This window comes from Leucoraja erinacea, chromosome 2, assembly GCF_028641065.1.
Source record: "Leucoraja erinacea ecotype New England chromosome 2, Leri_hhj_1, whole genome shotgun sequence".
NCBI lineage: Eukaryota > Metazoa > Chordata > Chondrichthyes > Rajiformes > Rajidae > Leucoraja > Leucoraja erinaceus.
In genome coordinates, this window is record NC_073378.1 from 13,628,175 (window position 1) to 13,652,299 (window position 24,125).

The 24,125-nt window shown below is 40.6% G+C and overlaps 1 protein-coding gene across 8 annotated transcripts in view; it reads right to left on the minus strand.

Annotated features, from left to right (window-relative positions):
• mylk4b (myosin light chain kinase family, member 4b) overlaps positions 1–24,125 on the minus strand; it is a 188,002-nt gene that overhangs the window by 18,079 nt on the left and 145,798 nt on the right. For 5 of the 8 annotated variants that reach the window (XM_055651777.1, XM_055651768.1, XM_055651759.1 and 2 more), the window contains 8 exons: positions 22,644–22,948; positions 20,338–20,443; positions 19,306–19,399; positions 19,107–19,216; positions 13,271–13,412; positions 8,132–8,202; positions 5,878–6,006; positions 5,000–5,152 (listed from right to left, as the gene is read on the minus strand). In XM_055651777.1, coding sequence (XP_055507752.1) covers positions 5,000–5,152; positions 5,878–6,006; positions 8,132–8,202; positions 13,271–13,412; positions 19,107–19,216; positions 19,306–19,399; positions 20,338–20,443; positions 22,644–22,948 — 1,110 coding nt within the window. Of the gene's footprint in view, positions 1–1,447; positions 1,527–4,999; positions 5,153–5,877; positions 6,007–8,131; positions 8,203–13,270; positions 13,413–19,106; positions 19,217–19,305; positions 19,400–20,337; positions 20,444–22,643; positions 22,949–24,125 lie in introns of all 8 variants that reach the window. The other 3 variants (XR_008725129.1, XM_055651743.1, XM_055651752.1) reach the window with 1 other exon arrangement.

Sequence of the window (24,125 nt, forward strand, 5' to 3'; positions counted from 1 at the left end):
TCGTGGAATAGAAATTACTGTGCTTTGCAAATATCAGTTCAGGTTCACAACTGGCGGGCATGCAGTGGGACCTAGAGGTCGGACAGATCCACCGTTTATGCCAGACGAGTATAAGCTCACAAGTTATAGGAGTAGAATGAGGCCATTCAGCCCATCGAGTCTACTCCACCATTCAATCATGGCTGATCTCCGCCTCCTAATCCCATTTCCCTGTCTTCTCCCCATAACCCCTGACACCCGTTGGACACACCGCGAAAAAGAAGAGGGACCCGGCGTAGCGGGGCCGTCGAAAATGAAGAGAGAGTTGGTGGTGGGGGGGGGGGGGGGGGGGGGGGGAGGGGCACCGAGAACAAAGAGGGATCTAGCGGGGGGGTGGGGCTGAGAACAAAGAGGGACCCTTGGTGACGACATTGAACACTGTATATTTGGCGGCACCCTATACGTGCCGACTCTTTGTATACTTAGGGAATGGTTTGCAAAACAAATAATTTCACTGTTTAATAATAAAGTACCAATCAATCAATCAACTAAAGAAAAAAATCTTGTTAATTTAGGATTAATGTAGTTTCAGAATTAACATTCGAAACTTGCACTCCATAAAACAAATCATAGACTGGCCAATCATCAACTTAAGTAGTACCTGGGGCCCACAATTAATCTTTTTCCATACCATTACCATAATGGAGAAACCATAGCAAGCCACAATATAAATGAACCTCTATGCCATAAATCACTGAGTTATTGATTGCATAAAGAGGGAATCCTAATTCTTACTATAATTTAAAGTATGTTCACACAGAAATAACTTTATTTAATAGTGAAAATTATAATTGAAAAATAAAATTCTGCACCTACAGTTAAAATGTTTTACAGATAGAATGAAAACAGTTCTTCAACCTAGGCCAACAAGCGTTCTCTACAGAATGGGAACTTTTCATGTTAAAGGTCAAACACGCCAAATTTAATTTTGTAAACATGTGGATGACCTGTAATATGATGCAGTAAAACCTGCCCTGCTGAAAAATGGAAACAGCAGCAATAATGTATCAGTTATAACACGTTGAGCAGCATGCGGGTATCAAGCAACTAATGGTCCTTGACGGTAATATTAGACTGCTTCTACTATTTTATTTATGGGTGTCAAGAATGACATCCATAGCTATCACTCATGCAAGGGCAACATGCAGTCGATACAGGACTGAAGGCTAATGCATCAAAAGTGACTTCACTTGTTTTATGTTAATAAAATAATATTAAATAAATGTTCATATGCATTCCGGCCCATATTCATGAAATACAGAAATTAAATTAGAGTGTTTCTGTATTTGCATAAATTTTTATAGCTCGTGTAGGCCGGTATGACCTTTAAGGAACGAGGGCATGAGCAACACAACAAGCCAATGTAGAGCTATACTGCTTTCATAACACTGATAAACAAGACAGGGACCTTGTAACCAAGCTTGTAGTGTAGGTTTTGGTCTGACAACCAGGGGTGTTTAAGGGCCTCATTTGCACTTATCCTCCAGCTAAAGGAAAATAAAAGTAAGGTGACAACAGTTGATACACAGTAGATATTGATGGTATAACAGAGCTACAGGATTTGTGCAAATCCAACATCCCTGGAGTTGTTAAAGGTGAAATATGCATAAAATCCTGCCAGAATGTTAGGCCAATTCTTCCGATTTTTTAGATTTAATGAAATACCATGCTTTAGTCTTTTAAGTACAAATTAATCCAGAAAACGAACTTACATTGGAACAGTAACACATTTTTAACCAAATTTGACAAATCTGACCAAATTTGACTCTGGGGGGGGGGGGGGGGGGGGGGGGGGGGGGGGGGGGAGTGTGGAGAGATACGTTTTTTTTTTGGCCTTCCATCACAGCAATGTGATGGATGTTTATGTAAATTATGTTGTGTCTTGGGTCTATTTGTTTGTAATGTATGGCTGCAGAAACGTCATTTCGTTTGGACCTCAAGGGGTCCAAATGACAAATAAATTGTATCTTGTATCTTGTATCTTGTATCTATCTTAAATGAGGCTTCAGCTAAGAAATATTTACTACTAATCAAATGAAATGGCAGTGATCATCTCCAATTATATTTCCTTCTGGTAGCTCAGCAGCAAAGAGGTGGCAAAAGGAATTCAGTTCATTATTGTTAATTGCGGACTATCCCTGGCAGCTTTGATCACGCCCTGCCATCACAAGACATTCGTGACAGAGTTTGTCCAGAGTTTTGACTTCTTCCTTCACGTATTCAACTGTATTGTGGAATTTGAACGCCATTCTAGCTGTTTTCATTCCATAAATATTGCAGTTGTCTTTCTTGCTTCTTCCACATGCATCTTTATTTATGAACCCTTACTTATTATTCTTATCTCTTTACAGGAAATGGGAGAAAGGTGGGGAGAAATAGTGAGAGATTGAAATGGGGGGGAGAGAGGAATAGAGGATGAGCAATAGTGAAAGGAGAAAGAGGAGGTAGAAGACATAATGGTCTCAATAATTCCTTTTACTTATTATTGGTCCTTCATGCTCTTAAACATCTTTTTTCATGCTTCATTCAGAAAAGGCATGAGTTGGGATGTAATGTTAAAATTGTACAAGGCATTGGTGAATCCAATTCTGGAGTATGGTGTACAATTTTTGTCGCCTAATTAAAGGAAGGATGTCAACAAAATAGAGAGAGTACAGAGGAGATTTACTAGAATGTTGCCTGGATTTCAGCAACTAAGTTACAGAGAAAGGTTGAACAAGTTAGGGCTTTATTCTCTGGAGCGCAGAAGGTTAAGGGGGGACTTGATAGAGGTTTTTAAAATGATGAGAGGGATAGACAGAGTTGACGTGGAAAAGCTTTTCCCACTGAGAGTAGGGAAGATTCAAACAAGGGGGACAAGACTTGAGAATTAAGGGACAGAAGTTTAGGGGTAACATGAGGAGGAACTTCTTTACTCAGAGAGTGGTGGCTGTGTGGAATGAGCTTCCAGTGAAGGTGGTGGAGGCAGGTTCGTTTTTATCATTTAAAAATAAATTGGATAGTTATATGGACGGGATAGGTATGGAGGGTTATGGTCTGAATGCAGGTGTATGGGTCTAGGGGAGATTATGTGTTCGGCACGGACTAGAAGGGTCGAGATGGCCTGTTTCCGTGCTGTAATTGTTGTATGGTTATATGGTTATTATATGGTTATATGGACTATTCAATAATGATATTGCTGGTTCATCAAACATCCCCATTGATGTCTTGTTCTGTTTATGCTGAACATTAGAGTGAGGATTGCCAGGCTGTGCACATGTTAACACAGCTACCAGTGCCATCATGCCCTGCTAATGTATAACTATACTTCAGCTGTAATTTTGGAACCAAAATGTCAGCTGTAATCTCTAAAAAGCATGTTGCGGGGATCTGAATTTTGCAAATGTTGTATTGCATGATCTATTATCACGGATAGTTGATGTATTTATCTAAAGCTAACCTTGAACCATCCTGGTTTTTGTTCTATATCACTGGGGTACATCTTTATATTGTCCTTTGTGAATCTATTTCTTTGCATAGTGAGCTGATTGGTCTGTTATTTACTTTTGACTCAATTTCAAAGTCTTTTTTTCAATTTCCCCACTCATCTGGAATACGCACATATTTGTTTGTTAATTATACTTTAAATCGACTTTGAGATTACTTTTACAGCATACTCCACCTCTACAATTATATTATCTGTGCAAAGAGCCTCACTCCTACGTAATCAAACAATAAAAACGTCACTTTGTCTCCTAATAAATCCAGCAAACACTTCAATCCCTGATTATGGGACCATTTCTTTTGAGATGAAAAAAAAAATGAAATGATTCAATTTTATTGTCATTGTCAGTGTACAGTACAGAGACAACGAAATGCATTTTTAGCATCTCCCTTGAAAGGGAGACACAGGGCGTCGCGGTGTGCCCGCGCCTGCCGCCGTAATTACATTCCATTACAGGCAAAGGTGGGTGAAGTGTCTTGCCCAAGGACACAACGACAGTATGCACTCCACCAAGCGGGATTTGAACCGGCTACCTTCCTGTCGCCAGCCGAACTCTTAGCCCATTGTGCTATCTGTCGCTGATGATTTACCTATGATTATTTTTACATAATAGAAATCTTCAAGATACTCCATTTACCACTTGCCCATTGCCTGTTTGCCCTTAACTATTTGAGGACTGGAAAGGAGCTGGGAAGCGTACAGAAAAGATTTACGAGGATGTTGCCAGGACTCGAGGGTCTGAGGTATAGGGAGTGGTTGAGTAGGCTGAGACTCCTTGGAGTGCAGGAGGATGAGGGGTGATCTTATAGAGTTGTATAAAATCAGGAGTGGAATAGATTGGGTAGATGCACAGAGTCTCTAGCCCAGTGTAGGTGAATCGAGGACCATAGGACATGGGTTGAAGGTGAAGGGGAAAAGATTTAATAGGAATCTGAGGAGTAGCTTTTTCACACAATGGGTGATGGGTGCATGGAATGAGTTGCCAGAGGAGGTAGTTGAGGGAGGGAGTATCCCAACATTTAAGAAACAGTTAGACAGGAACATGGATAGGACAGGTTTGGAGAGATATGGTCCAAACACAAGAAGATGGGACTAGTGTGGCTGGGACATGTTGGGCAAGTTGGGCCGAAGGGCCTGTTTCCACTCTGTATGATATTATGACTAAGATTCAATGACTGTTGATTGTGTATAGGTTTTCTTTGCACTAATCATTTATCTAAATCTTTTTCTAAGTTTAATTTTTCAAGTACATCTGTTTTATTTGGTCCTCACCTTAGAGATTACTGCAATGGTTGACTTAAATGTCTTAATTAATCATCTACAAGCGCTTTATCAATTTTCTAGTTACTTAGTGTCCCGTTGAAAAAAACATTCCATTTAAATATTTGGCAGACTCCCATTACCATAACCCATAACATACCATAACATACAGTACAGTCAGTACTGTAAAATAAAATCAGATTAAGGTAAACATACCCCTTTTCTTTGATAAGGAGTTTAGATATGAATTCTTTGGCATCTTCAGAGACGTTTTCAAATTCAGCATCATCCAAGTCCCACTTACAGGCAAGGATGTTATTCAGGGTTTCATTATCATCGTCCCCGAGGAATGGAGAAAGTCCACTCAGCCTTTCAATGAAGACGGAGACACATACAGTAAACATTTATCAATAACTGGTGAGACAATGCTGGTAGTGCCAACAGAATCAAATGTTTCAGGTTCATTTAAAAAAAAAATGCATACATGTTCTGTTGTGACAATTTATACCAAGAAAGGAAGGCAAAGATAACAAGAGAAAATAAAAATTAAACTATTCATTAATCTCATAACATAAAATTCTGGTTCAAATAAGTTGATTGTCATGTGCACTAGAGTGCAATCTCTAGGTTCAACTCTTGTAATATGTGAATCTACACTGCAGTCCATCCAAGGTCAACACATACTTTCCATGGTGTAACAGGGGGAGAAACAAGGAGCAGCAGATGATGGAATCTTGAGCAAAATGAATCTTCAGACCTATGGTGTGTTACCCCAAAACCATTCCAGTAGTTCAGGTTTGGATTAATTCGAATTTTACCTTGCTGTATATAATTCCCTCTGCAACCCAATATCCATTTACCATTTTAATTATTTTCTATACACGCCCCACACATTTCAATGCCCATACAGGTGAATCTCCAAGATTCTTTGGAGCTTTGCTACTTCTATCATCAACATTCTTGAGATCAACTGTTCAAAAGTGGATTTTGGAAAAAATACATCTCCTGGATGAAGTAAAAAAACCAAGAAAGTATGTGTAATTCATAAATATTCCACCCCCCGAAAATTGTTTTTTTGTTGTTGTCATACTTACAACATGTAGGCAATTACTCCAAGGCTCCACATATCCGTAGGAAATGATACAAAATCATAATTCACAACTTCAGGTGCAAGAAACTCTGGAGTTCCAAAATTTATCTTTAGTTTTTCTCTCGGTTTGTATCTGACACAACAAATCAACAAATCGTCATGAGTTAGATCACTTTTATCATCTCTATCCATTCAGATAGGATAGGTTTACTTTGTTATTTATTCACATTTCACAATATTAGTGTGGGAACAGATGGACAAAAGAATATTATTACAGTATTTGAGCAAAAATGGTAAATGAAACACAGTTAAAAGTGATGAGATGAATCAATCATATCAATAGCAAATATATTGGTTCATCTCATCATTTTTAACTAATAGCAGAGATGTGAGGCAATTGCTCCCCCAATTAATGTACAAACTGTTTTGCCATTTATTCTTAAGAAGATGCAGTCGAAAGCAAGAGGAAAAAGTCAGAAAATGGAGAGTCAACAAAATCCAAGACTGAAGCTTAAACATTCCTTTGTTTAAAATTTTATTTAAAACCTTGATATTTGAACCGCTTCTCTGCACATTTTCCACAACTCCCCCGAGTTCTATGGTTAATTGTAGATTAATTACCAAGGGAATAATGTTATTAAAATGACAATATACCTCCCCTGCCCTGAAATGAAGAAGTATCACATAAGGAATCTCAATCCATAAAACAGTAAATTAATGCTGGAGATATTTTTACATTTAAATCTCTTTCTTACTATTCTTATTTTCTATCAATACTTCCTTTTCATCCATTCTGTTTCAAATCTGACAACTCTATTTCATTGTCTTTGTGTCTCCACTGATTTTGCCTCGATACGATAAAGTAATTGATTGATCAGCCACCCTGTTTCTCCTTAGCTCAACAATGTCCTGAGGGTGGCATGGTAGCGCAGCAGTAGAAATGCTGCCTTACAGTGCCAGATACTAAGGTTCGAACCTGACTACGGGAGCTGTCAGTATGGAGGTTGTATGTTCTCCCTGTGACCTGCATGGGTTTTCTATGGGTGCTCTGATATCATCCCACACTCCTAAGACATACAAGATTGTAACATATGTAATGTTTGTACACATATATGTATACATAAAAAACAGTCAAACAATAAAAGTGCAAAAAGACAAAACCAATGCCCCGAAGTCTATGTAGTTCAGAGCCTATTGGAGGTTGTAGTGTTTAATATGCTGATGGCTGTTGAGAAAAAGCTGTGGATAGACAAAAAATGCTGGAATAGCGGGTGCAGGCAGCATCTCTGGAGAGAAGGAATGGGTGACGTTTCGGGCCGAGATCCTTCTTCAGACTGAAGAAGCTGTTCCTATTCGAGGAGGTACACTCCATTGAGGATAAATGGGGATCCTGTGGATAGGGCGAGCTGCTTTAAATATCTGGGAGTCCACATCTCTGAGGACATGACATGGACATCACACGCCGCAGCACTCGTGAGTAAGGCAAGGCAGCGCCTTTACCACCTCAGGCAATTGAGGAAATTCAGAGTGTCTCCGAGGATCCTCCAGTGCTTCTACTCAGCGGCTGTGGAAAGCATCTTGTCCGGAAATATTACAATCTAGTTTGGGAATTGCTCTGCCCAGGACAAGAAGGCTCTGCAGAGAGTAGTGTGTTCGGCCGAACGCACTATGGGAACTTCACTCGCCCCTCTGCAGGAACCATACATCAGAAGGTGCAACTCCAGAGCCAAACAATATCATGAGAGACCCCTTCCACCCCAGCAACGGACTGTTCCAGCTGCTACGGTCAGGCAAACGCCTCCGTTGCCATGCTGTGAGAACGGAGAGATTGAGAAGGAGTTTCTTCCCAGAGGCCATTAGGACTGTAAACTCCTATCTCACCAGGGACTAACTTTACTGAACCACTCTACTGCTTTCTTTTTAAATTGCCGTTTTGTTCCCTTTTTCCTTCTGCCCACAATATTTAATGTGTAAAATAATATGTGATTCTGTTCCATTCTGTTTGTAGTTTGGTTGTTTGTTTGTTTGTCTTTTTGCACAAAGTCCGCGAGCATTGCCACTTTTCATTTCACTGCACATCTCGTATGTGTATGTGACGAATAAACTTGACTTGACTGAACCTGGACGTTACAGATGGCAGGCTCCTGTACCTTGATTATATTATATCATGGCCTTCACCATTGATGAAATAATGCCTTTATGAAAATTGTAGCTAATAATATTTTGTTTATAAATTCTAAAAAATAAATGGGCTGTACCTTCTTGCCAAGCCAAAGTCGATTATCTTAACTTGATTGGCTTCCCTGTTAACGCACAAAATGTTCTCAGGCTGAAAATGAAACAAAAATCAAGAATGAGATAAAAGAGATTTGTGCTATTTAAGATAGTCCTTCCACTGCACACAATCTTTCTGCATGCTTGTTACTGTAACTTTAAAATTCTGAAATCCTTTTGGTACAATTTCGTTCCACAATGGATTATCCTTAAAACCCATTGCATGGGTTTGCTGATGAACTGTTAATTTGCTCACATGTGTGTTTTTTAAACTTACTTTTCACTGGATTCCACTGACGTACTCTGATCTTTTATTGTTATCGTGGAGTGGGCCATGTAGCCACTGGAGTCTGTTCTGGCAATGCCTGATCTGCACCTCTACTCCATTTACCTCCCTTTCCTCCATTTCCTTTGATACGCTGATCTGGATTGTGCTTTCCTCTCATGGGATGCCTGCAGCAACAGATAACTTTAGCAGCTGCGTGACTCCCAACATCCTGCTACAGCCATTCCACAAGGCGGAGCAGGTTCTGCCAGCAAAGAGGCCCACAGGTGGGGAAACTAAAGCTGCCGTGCTGCTGCGAGCCCACGGACAACTCCTGCACTCACTAGGCCTTTTGCGCAGTTTCCAAATATCCCTGGTGATCCACAACATTTAGAACCCGGTTAAAAATATCAAAATCATATATTAGCAATTAAAAATTTGAATTAAAAAAAAAAGCGTTAAAAAGAGCAAATTACTTTCTAAATAAATAAATTAAATGCTTTAATATTAATTAAAAGAAAAAAAAAACAATTAACCTCTACTTACATTTGTTTGTGAATTGGCACTATTCAAGTGAATGGGGACCACTTGAATTGCGGCAGCTATGCTTGGTATTAAGCTGAGGCACCACATTCAAAGTGTACTCATCCCCACAGCTCAGAACAGCACAGAACAGGCAATGATCACACTTTTGAGTGGAATGGTGCAGAGTGCAGGTGCTTAAATGCAAAGCATACTGGCATGTGTGCTGCTGCTCGCTGTTCCTTCTGCAAGGAACTAACAACGAGCTGGCAGCATCTGTCCCACTGCATTATTTTAAGGTCATAGTTAGCTACCTTCACTATGGACTACCACCACTGCTGCTGAATGCCCATTCTTCACCTCAACTGTGACAGGAAGGCTCTGATCTAGCAGCTTCATCATTCCTAAACTGTTACCTCTGCATCAGAGTGATGGCTTGATTATCTACAAAGTATGTTTTTCTTCGATTCAAAATGAATTGCAGTATGCAGCCTAACTCTAATGGGAAGTGCAAGTAGTCTTCCTATTCTTACTAAGTCTTCTGATACGTCCCAAAAGCTACATGAAAATACGATATTGTTAATATTGGTATTAGTATTTATTCATTATTATCATGCTTATCAAGATACAGTTAAAGCTTTGTGTGTTACCCAGTGAACTCATACCATACAAGTGTGCAATCAAGCCATCCACAATTACAACAGGTAGTGCAAAGAAAAAAAGTAGCAGAGTGCAGAATATAATGTTACAGCATTAGAACATTGTAGTTGCAGAGAAAAAAATGCAAGGCCTGCAATGAGGTAGGTTGGAAGATCAGAACTACTCCCTAGTTTATGGGAGGATCATTCAGTAGGCTGATGACAGTGGGGAAAAGGTTGTTCCTGAGTTTGATGGTATGTGCTTTCAAACTTTTGTATCTTCTGTCTGACAGGATAAGGAATAAGGGGGAATAATCAAGGTGAAAATGGTCCTTCATTGCATTGGCTTCTTTCCTGAGGCACCATTAAGTCAAGTCAAGTCAAGTCACATTTATTTATATAACACATTTAAAAAACAACTCTCGTTGGCCAAAGTGCTTTACATTTGTTATAAGAATAGCACAACAAAACAAACTACATACATATATACATGTAGCCCTCACTCAGAGGACGTCAGGAAAGGCTTGGGAGTATAGATAAGTCTTTAGTCTTGATTTAAATGAGTTGATGGAGGGGGCAGTTCCGATGGGAAGAGGGGATGCTGTTCCACAGTCTAGGGGCTGCAACCGCAAAGGTGCGGTCGCCCCTGAGCTTATGCCTAGACCGTGGGATATTCAGCAACCACAAGTCGGCCGATCTGAGGGGCCTGGAGGTGGAGTGGGTGGGTGAGAAGACTTTTTATGTAGGTGGGGGCAAGCCCATTGAGGGCTTTGTAGACATGGAGGAGAACCTTGAAGTTTATACGGAACCGCACAGGGAGCCAGTGGAGAGGCCAGGATCGGGGATGATGTGGTCCCTTTTTCGGGTGCCCGTCAGGAGTCTCGCGTTTTGGACCAGTTGCAGGCGGGTCAGGGAAGATTGGCTGATGCCAGTGTAAGTGTACATGGAATCGACAAGGGAAGGTTGGGCTGTGTAATGGACTGGGCAGCATTCAGAACTCTGCACATTCTTGTGATGTTGGACAGAGTTGCTGCCAATCTATGACTGTGATGGATCTGAGAACGCTTTCTACAGTGCATCCGTAGAAGTTGGTAAGAGTCGTTAGAGACATGCTGAATTTCTTTGGTCCTCTGAGGAATTAGAGGTGCAGATGTACTTTCTTGGTCACACCTTCAATGTGGAGAATCCAGTGCAAATTATTGGGGATATTGATGCTCATTGTTGAGTAATCAGAGAAGTGAATGCAGTTGGTGCAGCAGCATCTATGGAGCGAAGGAAATAGGCAATGTTTTGGCCCGAAACTTTGCCTATTTCCTTCGCTCCATAGATGCTGCTGCACCCGCTGAGTTTCTCCAGCATTTTTGTGTACCTTCGATTTTCCAGTATCTGCAGTTCCTTCTTAAACACAGTGAATGCAGTGGTAGGCCCTCTGCATGCAATGCAGCTTGCAACTGCCTTGGAGATAAGAGATGCTTGATGAAATAGATTGTGGTCCACGCTGAGCTGTTCATCTATCAGTTACATTATGAATGGAGTGGAACAGAGAGCAATGGTCCTCCTAATCTCCTTATCTAACATCATTGGAACCAGCATCCATCCATCCATCAGTAACACATTGCTGGGATTCTAGTTTAGTTTAGTTTAGTTTATTTGTCAGTTGCCCTTGGATTTTATTGACATCCTGAGATTCATTTCCCTATCATTCTATCCTTTGATATTATCCTCCCAGTAACACCTAAGTTTGCCACATTAAACCCATGGAACAAACTGCCTTTGCAGGAATACTCCAACGCACCAGCTCATCATTCTTTGATATTTCGTCCAGCTACAACATGATTCCACCACCAGTCATGTCTGGCCCACCCCACCTTTTTGCAGGTTGACCACTCTCTCCAGTACTTTCTTTACTGCTCAACCTACAACGCCTCCCTAATCTACATGAATATAAACTGCCCTTTCCAGGTGAGTCGGAAATTTTCCTGCACCTCCTCCAACCTTGTTCATTGCATTTGGGTGCTCTCCTTGTGGTATCCTCTATATCAGTGAGACCAGAGGTGACCACTTTCGCAAGCATCTGCACCCTGGTGCTAGCCATTCCCATGCCCATTCTCATTCTCACACTGACCTGTTTGTCTGCAGTCTCCTACTAAATGCAAACTAGAGGAACAGCACCTCATATTTCACCTGGGTCATCTACAGCCCAATAACATAAACATTGCATTCTCCAATTTCAGGCACCTGCATCCACTCTGTCCCTTTCTCTCTCCTCTCATCTATCCTGGCCGTGTCACACACACCCTTGTACGTGTGAGAGGACCACCTTGCTTGGATGATCAGCCATGAACATATTGAATGGCGGTGCAGGCTCGAAGGGCCGAATGGCCTACTCCTGCACCTATTTTCTATGTTTCTATTTGGGACTCAGATAATAATCTCTTGCACCCTAGAACTTCAAATATCCTTCTCTTGGGGCACCTTAAATAAATGACAGAGACCAGAGACAAAAGATATCCCAATGTGGTATGGGCTATATAGAAACATAGAAATTAGGTGCAGGATTAGGCCCTTCGGCCCTTCGAGCCTGCACCGCCATTCAATATGATCATGGCTGATCATCCAACTCAGTATCCTGTACCTGCCTTCTCTCCATACCCCCTGATCCCTTTAGCCACAAGGGCCACATCTAACTCCTTCAGACCCAATATACTCCAATGAACTGGCCTCAACTATCCCCTCTTCAAGCGAGAGAGTTCCAGAGATTTTACCACTCTCTGTGTGAAAAAAAGTTCTTCTCATCTCGGTTTTAAAGGATTTTCTGCTTATCCTTAAGCTGTGACCCCTTGTCCTGGACTTCCCCAACATCGGGAACAATCTTCCTGCATCTAGCCTGTCCAACCCCTTAAGAATTTTGTAAGTTTCTATAAGATTCCCTCTCAATCTCCTAAATTCTAGATAGTATAAACCAAGTCTATCCAGTCTTTCTTCATAAGACAGTCCTGACATCCCAGGAATCAGTCTGGGGAACCTTCTCTGCACTCCCTCTATGGCCATAATGTCCTTCCTCAGATTTGGGAAAGTCCAGAACAAGGGGTCACAAAGGTATGGAAATCTCCAGGACCGAGGTCTCACCAAGACCCTGTCACAACAGCAGTGGTGAACCTCCCTGCTCCTATCACTCAAAGTTGAGGCCTTTTGCATATGAGAGGGAGCTAACATACCATTTGCTGGCTTTACTGCCTGCTGCAGGGGGCATGAGAGAACCTCAGGATACTGACTGGTGTACCATGACATACCCATGGTCTGCAGGCTCGAAGGGCATCTCCCCCTATTCCCTATCGGCCACCATTTGGGATAATAGTCTGCTTGCACCCCTTCAAAATCCTTCCTTTTTGCCTTGGGCCACCAAAATGGATAACCAGAGACATTTATCCCACATGTGGTATCTATATCAGGAAACCCGAGGAGACATTGACCAATGCTCTGGAGATATAAACAACATTGCATGGCTGTGTATAATTTACTATCCTGAATGAGGAAATATTAATATACTGGTCATGGGGGAAATTAAAATTTAGTTTTCCAACATGACAATTTTAAGTGTTAAGTGTTAAGTTTAAGATCATTATGATTTCTTTGCTGTGGGTAAGTTTCACTTGACATGCAAAAATATTCCAAAATTATCTTTCAACAGCATTTACCTTAAGGTCTAGATGAAGGATGTACATCTGATGCATATATTGAAGTCCTTCACAAATCTGCTTTACAAATAGGATTGTGTCCATTTCTGTTAAGTTGTAGTTTTCATCAATGATCCTGTCAAATAGTTCCCCGCCTTCAATACTGTAGGGGAAGAAAGGTAAAAGGAATTAACGATAGTCACAATTCATTGAACAATGTCTTGTGACAATTCCTGCTGCAAGGTAAAAAGTTGACTTTGGTCACAAACCCTAAATGTAATATATTGTAGCCATTGTAAGCTATGGCCTAGTTCCCACATGTGCTTCCGTTGAGGTTGATGAAAGTTCAGAACTGGAGTGCAAGTTGCCATTTGCACATAAACATATGTGCCTGAGGTTGAATGTAGACTTCTAAGATTTCAGTACTCCGATTTCCTTTAGGTTCTTGTTCTCATTAAGTTGAATTAGCTTGTGCTGATCAGGAACAGGCTTTGCTGTACAAATATTCAATTATAACCTAATCAGTAAATTAATATTAGGAAAGCACAGATACTTGAAAACTTTAATAAAAATAGAAAACGTTGGAAATATTCATCAAATTAGACCGCATCTCATGAAGCCACACAGCACAGAAACAGACCCCTTAGCTCAACTTGTCCATGCCGACCAAGTTAGCATTCTGGGCTAGTGGAACTCTTGCTACTCTCTCCAAATTCTTTTCTAGGGTTTCTGACCCCAAAATATCTGTTTCACGTTCCACAGTTGCTGAGTGTTTTCTGTTTTTTAATATATTAATGTATTGCAATATTCCTACTTTTATCCTACTACAGCAAACTACAAACTGCTGAAAGAACCACAGGCAGCATCTGTGGAAGGAACTGTGGGACTAGGGGAGATTATGTGTTCGGCACGGACTAGAAGGGTCGAGATGGCCTGTTTCCGTGCTGTAATTGTTATATGGTTATTATATGGAAATGGAGCTGACTTTTATTTTTAATGCTCAGATATAAAAGGATGGATGGGTGGTGTGATAATAGTAGAAATTTAGAAATGTTACCTGTTCATTCCCTCCACAGATGCTGCCTGACATTGAATTCCTCTAGCAGTTTGATTTGTTGTTCGATTCGAGCATCTGCAGTGTCTTGGTTAGAATATTACTCTATTATTGTCCCGTGTACCGAGGTACAGTGAAAAACTTTTGTTTATGTGTTACCCAGTCAAAGAAAAGACTATACATGAATATAATCAAGCAGTCCACAGTGGACAGATAAAGGATAACGGGTACTGTATTTACTGGAAGATATACTGTAACATTATATAGTCCGATAAAGTCCTTTATATGGTCCTTTAATTAAATCTGGTAAGATATATAGAGAAGGTTCTCCCTCCAATGCTCACACGATGGAGCATGTGTGAAGATACAGCTCAAGACCATAAATACTGCATGTTTTTTGTAACCTGCCCCCCATCCTATGAAGAAATCCTATCCATATTCTCTCTTGGGACATGAACTGCATGAAACCAGAATGTGAAACCTCAGGCGTTCCAACATGCCATCTAAACCACTGACGGTAAAATTGGTAAATGACAGAAATGGTGCAACCATGTATTTAATTGTCACTGCTCTTTTTCTAATCAACTGGAAGAGCTAATATACCTTAGCTAATGTGGTACCACGCTGAGATAAAGATATATCCTATTGTTCCTTGGCAGCAAGCTACAAGCAACAAGAAACTTAAAACATAGAAAAATAGAAAACAGGTGCAGGAGTAGGCCATTCAGCCCTTCGATCCAGCACTGCCATTCAATATGATCATGGCTGATCATTAAAAATCAGTACCCCATTCCCGCTTTTTCCCCCATATCCCTTGATTCCGTTAGCCCTAAGAGCTATATCTAATGACATCAATTCCTTAACTTATTTGTTCCCAAATTTGCTAATTACAGCTGATTTTCTTTCAACAGGTCTTAAAAAAAGGATTCCAACCCAAAATATTGCCTGTCCATTCCCTCCCCAGATGCTGCTTGTCCTGCTGAGTTCTTCAAGCCCGTTCTATTTTGTTCAAGATTCCTGAACGGTATTTTTACGTTTTCCCCGTGACCTGCGTGGGTTTTCTCCGAGAGCTTGGGTTTCCTCCCAAATTCCAAAGACGTACAGGTTTGTAAGTTAATTGGATTGGTATAAGAGTAAAAATTGTCTGTAGTGTTAATGTATGGGGATTGCTGATCGGTGCAGACTCGGTGGGCCGAAGGGCCTGTTTCCACACTGTATCTCTAAACTAAACATTAGAGAGTCCGAGTGGACAGCTATCTGCAGAGTCAAAAGAGATGGGGGAGATATTGAACAATTTATTTTCTTCGGTATTAACCAAGGAGAAGGATATTGAATTATGTGAGGTAAGCGAAACAAGTAGTGCAGCTATGGAAACTACGAGATTTAAAGAAGAGGAAGTACTGACACTTTTGAAAAATATAAACGTGGATAAGTCTCCAGGTCCTGACAGGATATTCCCTAGGACATTGAGGGAAGTTAGTGTGGAAATAGCAGGGGCTATGACAGAAATATTTAAATTGTCATTAGAAACGGGAATAGTGCCGGAGGATTGGTGTACTGCGCATGTTGTTCCATTGTTTAAAAAGGGTTCTAAGAGTAAACCTAATAATTATAGACCTGTTAGTTTGACGTCAGTGGTGGGCAAATTAATGGAAAGGATACTTAGAGATAATATATATAAGCATCTGGATAAATAGGGTCTGATTAGGAACAGTCAACATGGATTTGTGCCTGGAAGGTCATGTTTGGCTAATCTTCTTGAATTTTTTGAAGAGGTTACTCGGGAAATTGATGAGGGTAAAGCAGTGGATGTTGTCTATATGGACTTTAGTAAGGCCTTTGACAAGGTTCCTCATGGAAGGTTGGTTAAGAAGTTTCAATTGTTGGATATTAATGGTGGAGTAGCAAGATGGATTCAACAGTGGCTGAATGGGCGATGCCAGAGAGTAATGGTGGATGGCCAGTGACTAGTGGGGTGACACAGGGATCTGTGTTGGGTCCACTGTTGTTTGTCATGTACATCAATGATCTGGATGATGGTGTGGTAATTTGGATTAGTATGTATGCAGATGATGCTAAGATAGGTGACGTTGTGGATAATGAAGTAGATTTTCAAAGTCTACAGAGAGATTTAGGCCATTTGGAAGAGTGGGCTGAAAGATGGCAGATGGAGTTTAATACTGATAAGTGTGAGGTGCTACATCTTGGCAGGACAAATCAAAATAGGACGTGCATGGTAAATGGTAATGAATTGAGGAATGCAGTAATGAATTGAGGGATCTAGGAATAACTGTGCACAGTTTCCTGAAGGTGGAATCTCATGTAGATAGGGTGGTAAAGAAAGCTTTTGGTGTGCTGGCATTTATAAATCAGAGCATTGAGTTGGGATGTCATTTTACAAGGCATTGGTGAGGCCAATTCTGGAGTATGGTGTACAATTTTGGTCGCCTAATTATAGGAAGGATGTCAACAAAATAGAGAGAGTACAGAGGAGATTTACTAGAATGTTGCCCTTGGTTTCAGCAACTAAGTTACAGAAAAAGGTTGAACAAGTTAGGTCTTTATTGTTAAAGAGGGAACTGCAGATGCTGGAGAATCGAAGGTTACACAGAAAAGCTTTCTCCAGCTTTTCTGTGTAACCTTAGGTCTTTATTCATTGGAGCGCAGAAGGTTAAGGGGGGGACTTGATAGAGGTCTTTAAAATGATGAGCGGGATAGGCAGAGTTGACGTGGATAAGCTTTTCCCATTGAGAGTAAGGAAGATTCAAACAAGGGGACATCACTTGAGAATTAAGGGACAAAAGTTTAGGGGTAACATGAGGGGGAACTTCTTTACTCAGAGAGTGGTAGCTGTGTGGAATGAGCTTCCAGTGGAGGTGGTGGAGGCAGGTTCGATTTTATAATTTAAAAATAAATTGGATGGTTATATGGACGGGAAAGGAATGGAGGGTTATGGTCTGGGTGCAGGTAGATGGGACTAGGGGAGAATAAGTGTTCGGCAAGGACTTGAAGGGCCGAGATGGCCTGTTTCCGTGCTGTGATTGTTATATGGTTATATGGTTAATTGATGGCTGGAGTCATAGAATTATACAGCAATGAAACAGGCCTTTGGACCAACTTACCTATGCTAACCAAGCTGCCCATCTATGCTAGTCCCATTTACCTGTATTTTGCCCATATTCTTCTTATCTTTACGTATCCAAATGTAGATGTACAATTGTCCCTTAAATGCTGTTATTGTACCTGTCTCAACCACTTCCTCTGATAGCCTGTTCTATATACTTATCATTCATTGTGTGAAAAAGTTGCCCTCTCGGGTACCTTTTAAATCTTTCTCCTCTCACCCTAAACCTTCAAACTTGTTGTTTTTGATTCCCTGACACTGGGGAAAAGGCTCTTTGCATTCATCATACCCATGCCCCACATGATTATATGCACTTCTATAAGATCATTCCTCAATCTCCTACACGCCAAGGAATAAAGCTTTCTGTTAAAGTTCACAATCACTTGTCTGTAATCAGTGCAGTACAATCAATTAAGTGGTTGAGTTATTAGACTTGTAGCCAGAGTTCTGAGCCAACAACCTAGAGATGTGTGTTTGAATAAACAACCAAAGCAGTTCATAATTTAAATTCAGCTATTTAAATAATTCTGTATTTAAAAAAATCTAGTATCAGTGCAATATTCATCTGATGCATCAATGGCCTGAAGGGAAGGCACTTTCCATCCTTGCTAACCTTAGAGTTAACTTTCTGTTAATCTTACAATAATTTCAGGTTTTGGAATTTCATATAATGCATATCTTTACCAACAAGCGTGATAGTTTAATTCAATTATCATTTGAGATAATCTACACAGTTTGTAATTAATTCTGAGGGTTTTATGGCCAGTTTATCAGTTGGATTCCTCTGGAAACTTGGCTCGAACAGCCTTGCATTGTTTAGTGAAGAATTTGGTGATTCATTTATATTTTGTATTACATTCAATTTAACAAAAATGAATTCGCGGAAAGACAGTTGTATTTGGCCAGTCTATTTATATGTATAATTAAATACTAATGATGTTACTTCTATATATAATGGAATTCTTGGCTAATATTCCATCATATAATGGTGGCTGAAATGTGACAACTCTGATGCACTGACTCAGTGTGATCTACTAACTCTCTTACACCCTTGTACTTAGTATAATTGTGCCTAATGTATAGTCGGATTGTCACGGAATTGTATGCTAACAAATGTTTTCACTGTAGTTAGGTACCCGTGACAATAAAATACCATTGAATCATAGACAGTCTGAACTAAGCAGCCCTGCCTTGACATGGTGCAATGGGTCAGTCAACATCTTTCGACGAACAACAGCCATACTCATGAAACCTCACCTGGCAAAGTCAACTGAGAAGTTAACACCTTCTATTATCCCACTGAATAATTCCCAAAAGCACTCAAAAGGTTCTGTTACCCAAGTCCAAAGTTTTCATTTATAATGAAGAACCAAAAGTAACTAAAGCAATTTTTAAAAGTGCACAGGCCTTTCAACAGCCCTTTGATTTTTCTTTTGGATTGGTCTCAACAGTTTTTTTGAGAATCCAGGATATGTCAGCTCTTGGGGCATAAAACAATTCAGCACAGGAACACGCCCTCCATCCCACAATGTCTGTGCTGAAAATAATGCCACAATAAACCAATCTTATCTGCCTCTTGGGCCATATTGTGACTACAAACTTGAGCATGTATTCGTATCCTTGTGTTGAAAATCATTTACTAAGAACTAGCAATTTGACTGATGTTTAATGCCACTTACTATTCCATGATCAGAATGATATCATTCTTTGTTTCAAAAGCATCATACAGCTGGATGAGATTGGTGTGATTCAGATGATTCATAACATGGATCTCATTCTTAACTTCCTCCTATTAAGCAATAATAATACATATGATGTCAAAAAACAATTTGATTTTGCATACAAGAAAGGATTGACATTATTCTGGAAGGCACACACCTTCTGCTTGGCCGCTCTAGTTTTAATAATTTTGGCTGCTAAGGTAAGGCCTGTAGACTTTTCAACACATTTGTGTACTTGTCCAAATCGTCCTCTGCAATGAGCAATGAAAGCAGTCACAAAATTAATAAAATAATTCAAACCATCACAGCATATTCACTTTAACAAAATCTATACAAATGGGGCATTTATATCGCAAAGAAATATTAGAAGTTTGGCGATGCCAACTTGGGATATGATATCTTCATGGCCTAGTTACTTAATTAGTCGCCAAATACCTGGTCCATTGTGATAAAGACACAAGTTCTAATCCAAAAATGGCAACTGAAGAAGTTAGATTCAACTAATTAAACTTTGTTTTATATGTTAACTTATTGGTGTAAGGAACTTGAATCTGAAACTGATTTGTTGTAGGAAACATGCTGGTTCACTAGTGTCCTGGATCCTGATGTACAAATGATTTCAGACTCACAGCAATGATAGAAACATAGAAACATAGAAAATAGATGCAGGAGGAGGCCATTCGGCCTTTCGAGCCAGCACCGCCATTCATTGTGATCATGGCTGATCATCCCCTATCAATAATCCGTGCCTGCCTTCTCCCCATATCCCTTGACTCCACTAGCCCCTAGAGCTCTATCTAACTCTCTCTTAAATCCATCCAGTGACTTGGCCTCCACTGCCCTCTGTGGCAGGAATTCCATAAATTCACAACTCTCTGGGTGAAAAAGTATTTTCTCATCTCAGTCTTAAATGATCTCCCCTTTATTACTAGACTGTGGCCCCTGGGTCTGGAACTGAATGATTGTGAACTCTGAAATGCCTCCTGAAATAGAAGGCAATTCAGAGGAATTTGAGACAATAAATGCTGGCCTGACTAGCAATGTCCATTGGTGTAAAAACAGATTGAGATACTGATATATCGTTAACCTCAACTCAATGGGACGAAAGGTGGTATGGGGATGACTTAGCATTCAGCCCAGTGCATTTTAGCAATGAATAATCTTTGGATAACCTTAAAGCAGAACTGACCCTCCAAGAATTTCAGATTGCTTTATCGTATAGTAATTGCTGACTTTTGCTACATTCGTTGAGACAATCCGATGTTCAAATGGAGCAGGTGGAGCAGGACCATCATCTAAACCAGAAAAGATAAAATAGGCACATTATTTGGCATGTGTATCCATTGCAACAAAAAAGAAATATTGAGAAGCTGACATTAATCCTATGTGGACAGTTGCAGTAGGGATTAAGAAGGATAAATATATCAGATACTTGTTGGATTTATATCCATTACCTACTACTACGATGCAGGAGGAGGCCATTTGGCCCATTAGTTCATGGCAGTTCCCAAGGGAACAGATCCCAAAATCCTAACAAGCCCATCCCCCCCTCTTTGTTTCCTTGTAACATTACATGTTATTTCTTGTCACATAAGCCCACCAACCTGCTTTTGATTCCATTGCCAATACTAAAGGATAATTTGTAGTGGTCAATTAAATTATTACCATGGCTTTAGGATAAACCTGAATTTAAAAAAATATGTAATGTGTCAATGTGAAATGTCACAATTTGCATCACAACTATATGCTACATTAACACATATCCTACTTTGCACTGCTTCATCATTGGCTCTGATAGCATTCCATAGCATGAATGTGCTGGACAGAAAGCAATGAGTACCCCAAAACACACAACATTTCAGTAAAGTCCGCATTAAGAAACTGAAATTAATGAATGATGCTTAAAAAAACTAATTGCACAACATTTTGGTAAGATATCAAGCTAAGATGACAATGGGTTATCTTCACTCATCTCCTTTACTGTGGCATTTTAGAGGGTAGCATATAATGCCTCTGTCCCACTTAGGAAACCTGAACGGAAACCTCTGGAGACTTTGCGCCCCATCCAAGGTTTCCGTGCAGTTTCCGGAGGTTTCTGTCAGTCTCCCTACCTGCTTCCACTACCTGCAACCTCCGGCAACCACCTGCAACCTCCGGGAACCGCACGGAAACCTTGGGTGGGGCACAAAGTCTCCAGAGGTTTCCGTTCAAGTTTCCTAAGTGGGACGGGGGCATAACTCTGCCCACAGAAGGTACACTCAGTGTCCTCTTGATTTTGAAATATTTTCAATTTATACTCAAGAAATTTTGGAATTATTTTCAATTCATACTCAAGAAATTGAGTGATAGTACAGTATTTAAACAGCCTAAGACGAGTAACAACCCTCTGTTGTAAACGTGATATGGGATGCCAAGAAACTACTGAATTTGCAAATCGGGGCATTCATTACATGGCCCTGACTGACCTGCCATCCTCACTCCTGTCTGGCTGCAGGGAAAACTCATATTTAGTCATCATATTTACTGATGTTTAGTGCATGTTATGACTGACTGTGACGGTTCAAAATTAACAGTCAGTGAAATTGATCACCATCGATCCAACTGCAGAAGTTAGGGGGATAAGGCTATTTCCTTTGTTAGGCTACCTCAGCGGTGTTAATTGACCTTCTCTGATCATTGATGTTGAGGGGGGCCAGACATGATCCTACTTTTAACTTCTAGCAGGGTGTGTGCATTTGAGCATCCACCCAGATTATCATCAATAATGCAAGGATATCCCTCTTTCTGTCTCAGCTCCAGGGTTATTTGTTTATTCTTCCTGTCTGCACAATGCTGACTTACTTTACACCATCTACCGCTGCAAGAAATATATAAAATATCCCGGCAATGTAAACCAGCATTGTGCGTCCTCCCTTTTGAACTTACCAATTGTATATGTGCAGGTGAGGAACATAGGAGCTAGCTACAATTATAGCAGTAACATGCTTTGAATTTAATATAATAGTGGATTTTAGAGCTGATAGTTCCCCAGGTGAATTAGTCTCAATCTCCTTTTTTGTTACCAGGGTTACATATTACTGGTTTATCAAGGGCACTAGTTTGCACTGACATAAATCTTCTCAAAGGTGGACAAAAAATGCTGGAGAAACTCAGCGGGTGAGGCAGCATCTATGGAGAGAAGGAATAGGCGACGTTTCGGGTCGAGACCCTTCTTGAGAGACATAATAATAATAATAATCTTATTTATATAGCACATTTTTAGTCAACTTGCATTGACCCCAAAGTGCTTCACATAATTACATTACATTTACACACAGGCAAAGGTGGGTGAAATGTCTTGCCCCAAGGACACAACGACAGTATGCACTCCAAGCGGGATTCGAACCAGCTACCTTCCGGTCGCCAGCCGAACACTTAGCCCATTGCGCCATCTATGACATAAATCTTCTCAAGCTCTAGTTCTTTAAAGCACGAGATACTTAGGTCTCTACTTGCCAATCACGGTGTGTCCCCTCTCCACTTCAGTTTCGTCTACCGCCTGATTAATTTCATGCTGTCCATCAGCGGATGTTGCTGTCATCTGACCCGAGGCAGGAACCGATGAACGTTCTTGACTGCAACCATTTTCTTCCACTCTGCTCTTTTTGCTGTCATCTTTTATCAGATCTTCCTCAGTCCCCCTTTTACTGGAGTTGCTTAAATCCTTGGCTTCCTGTTGCTCAATGTTCTGAGACGTTTCTTCTTCTGGTTCTGCTGCAGCTACTAACAAAGCATTGATGTCTCCTTCACTCTCACCGCATCTATTACAAATGGCACAATACAATATGTTGATTTTCAGGAGCACGGAGTCGTAATTGAAACAAATATACATTGAGACTGTTCAGTTTATACTTCTGGGAATAGTGAACTAGATGTATAACAGCACCCTATCTATGAATGGGTATGTACAATATGCTTGGCACTTGAAGATTGATTCTCTCACCGTAGGGTTGATGCTCGAGGAGAATCTTTGCCAAAGATCATTGCAAAATGAAATCTGTCTCTCCCTGCAGAAACTAGAACTGAATTTGATTTTTGTTTAGTGGGTAAACCGACATAAGGAGCTGACAGTCGAATCTTGTATTCAACATTGTTGACAATAATGTGCCCTCCTGACCTATTCAACACTTAAAGCAGAGTTTTCTGTGAATGTTCTTTGTACTCTTCCAAAGATATGCCTGTAGGTTACATGATCGCTGTGTAGGGCCCCAGTGAGACCACACCTGGAGTATTGTGTACAGTTTTGGTCCCCTAATTTAAGGAAGGACTTTCTTGCTATTGAGGGAGTGCAGCGTAGGTTTACAAGATTAATTCCCGGGATGGCGGGACTGTCATATGTTGAGAGAATGGAGCAGCTGGGCTTGTACACTCTGGAGTTTAGAAGGATGAGAGGATATCTCATTGAAACATATAAGATTGTTAAGGGTTTGGACACGCTAGAGGCAGGAAACATGTTCCCGATGTTGGGGGAGTCCAGAACCAGGTGCCACAGTTTAAGAATAAGGAGTAAGCCATTTAGAACGGAGATGAGGAAACACTTTTTCTCGCAGAGAGTGGTGAGTCTGTGGAGTTTTCTGCCTCAGCGGGCAGTGGAGGCGGGTTCTCTGGATGCTTTCAAGAGAGAGCCAGATAGGGGATATGGGAAGAAGGCAGGAATGGGGTACTGATTGGGGATGATCAGCCATGATCATATTGAATGGCGGTGCTGGCTCGAAGGGCCGAATGGCCTACTCCTGCACCTATTGTCTGTTTTCTATTGTCTATTGAATTGCTAACACACTCACTGAGATAAAGGGGACAAGAATTAATGGGAGTTAATGTATTAAAAATAATATGTTGTGACAGAACAAACTCCAGATGCAGGAGGGAATGGACAGTCAACGTTTCAAGTCGAGACTCTTCTTTGAACTAATGGAGTGGTGGATGGAAAGCTGGGAA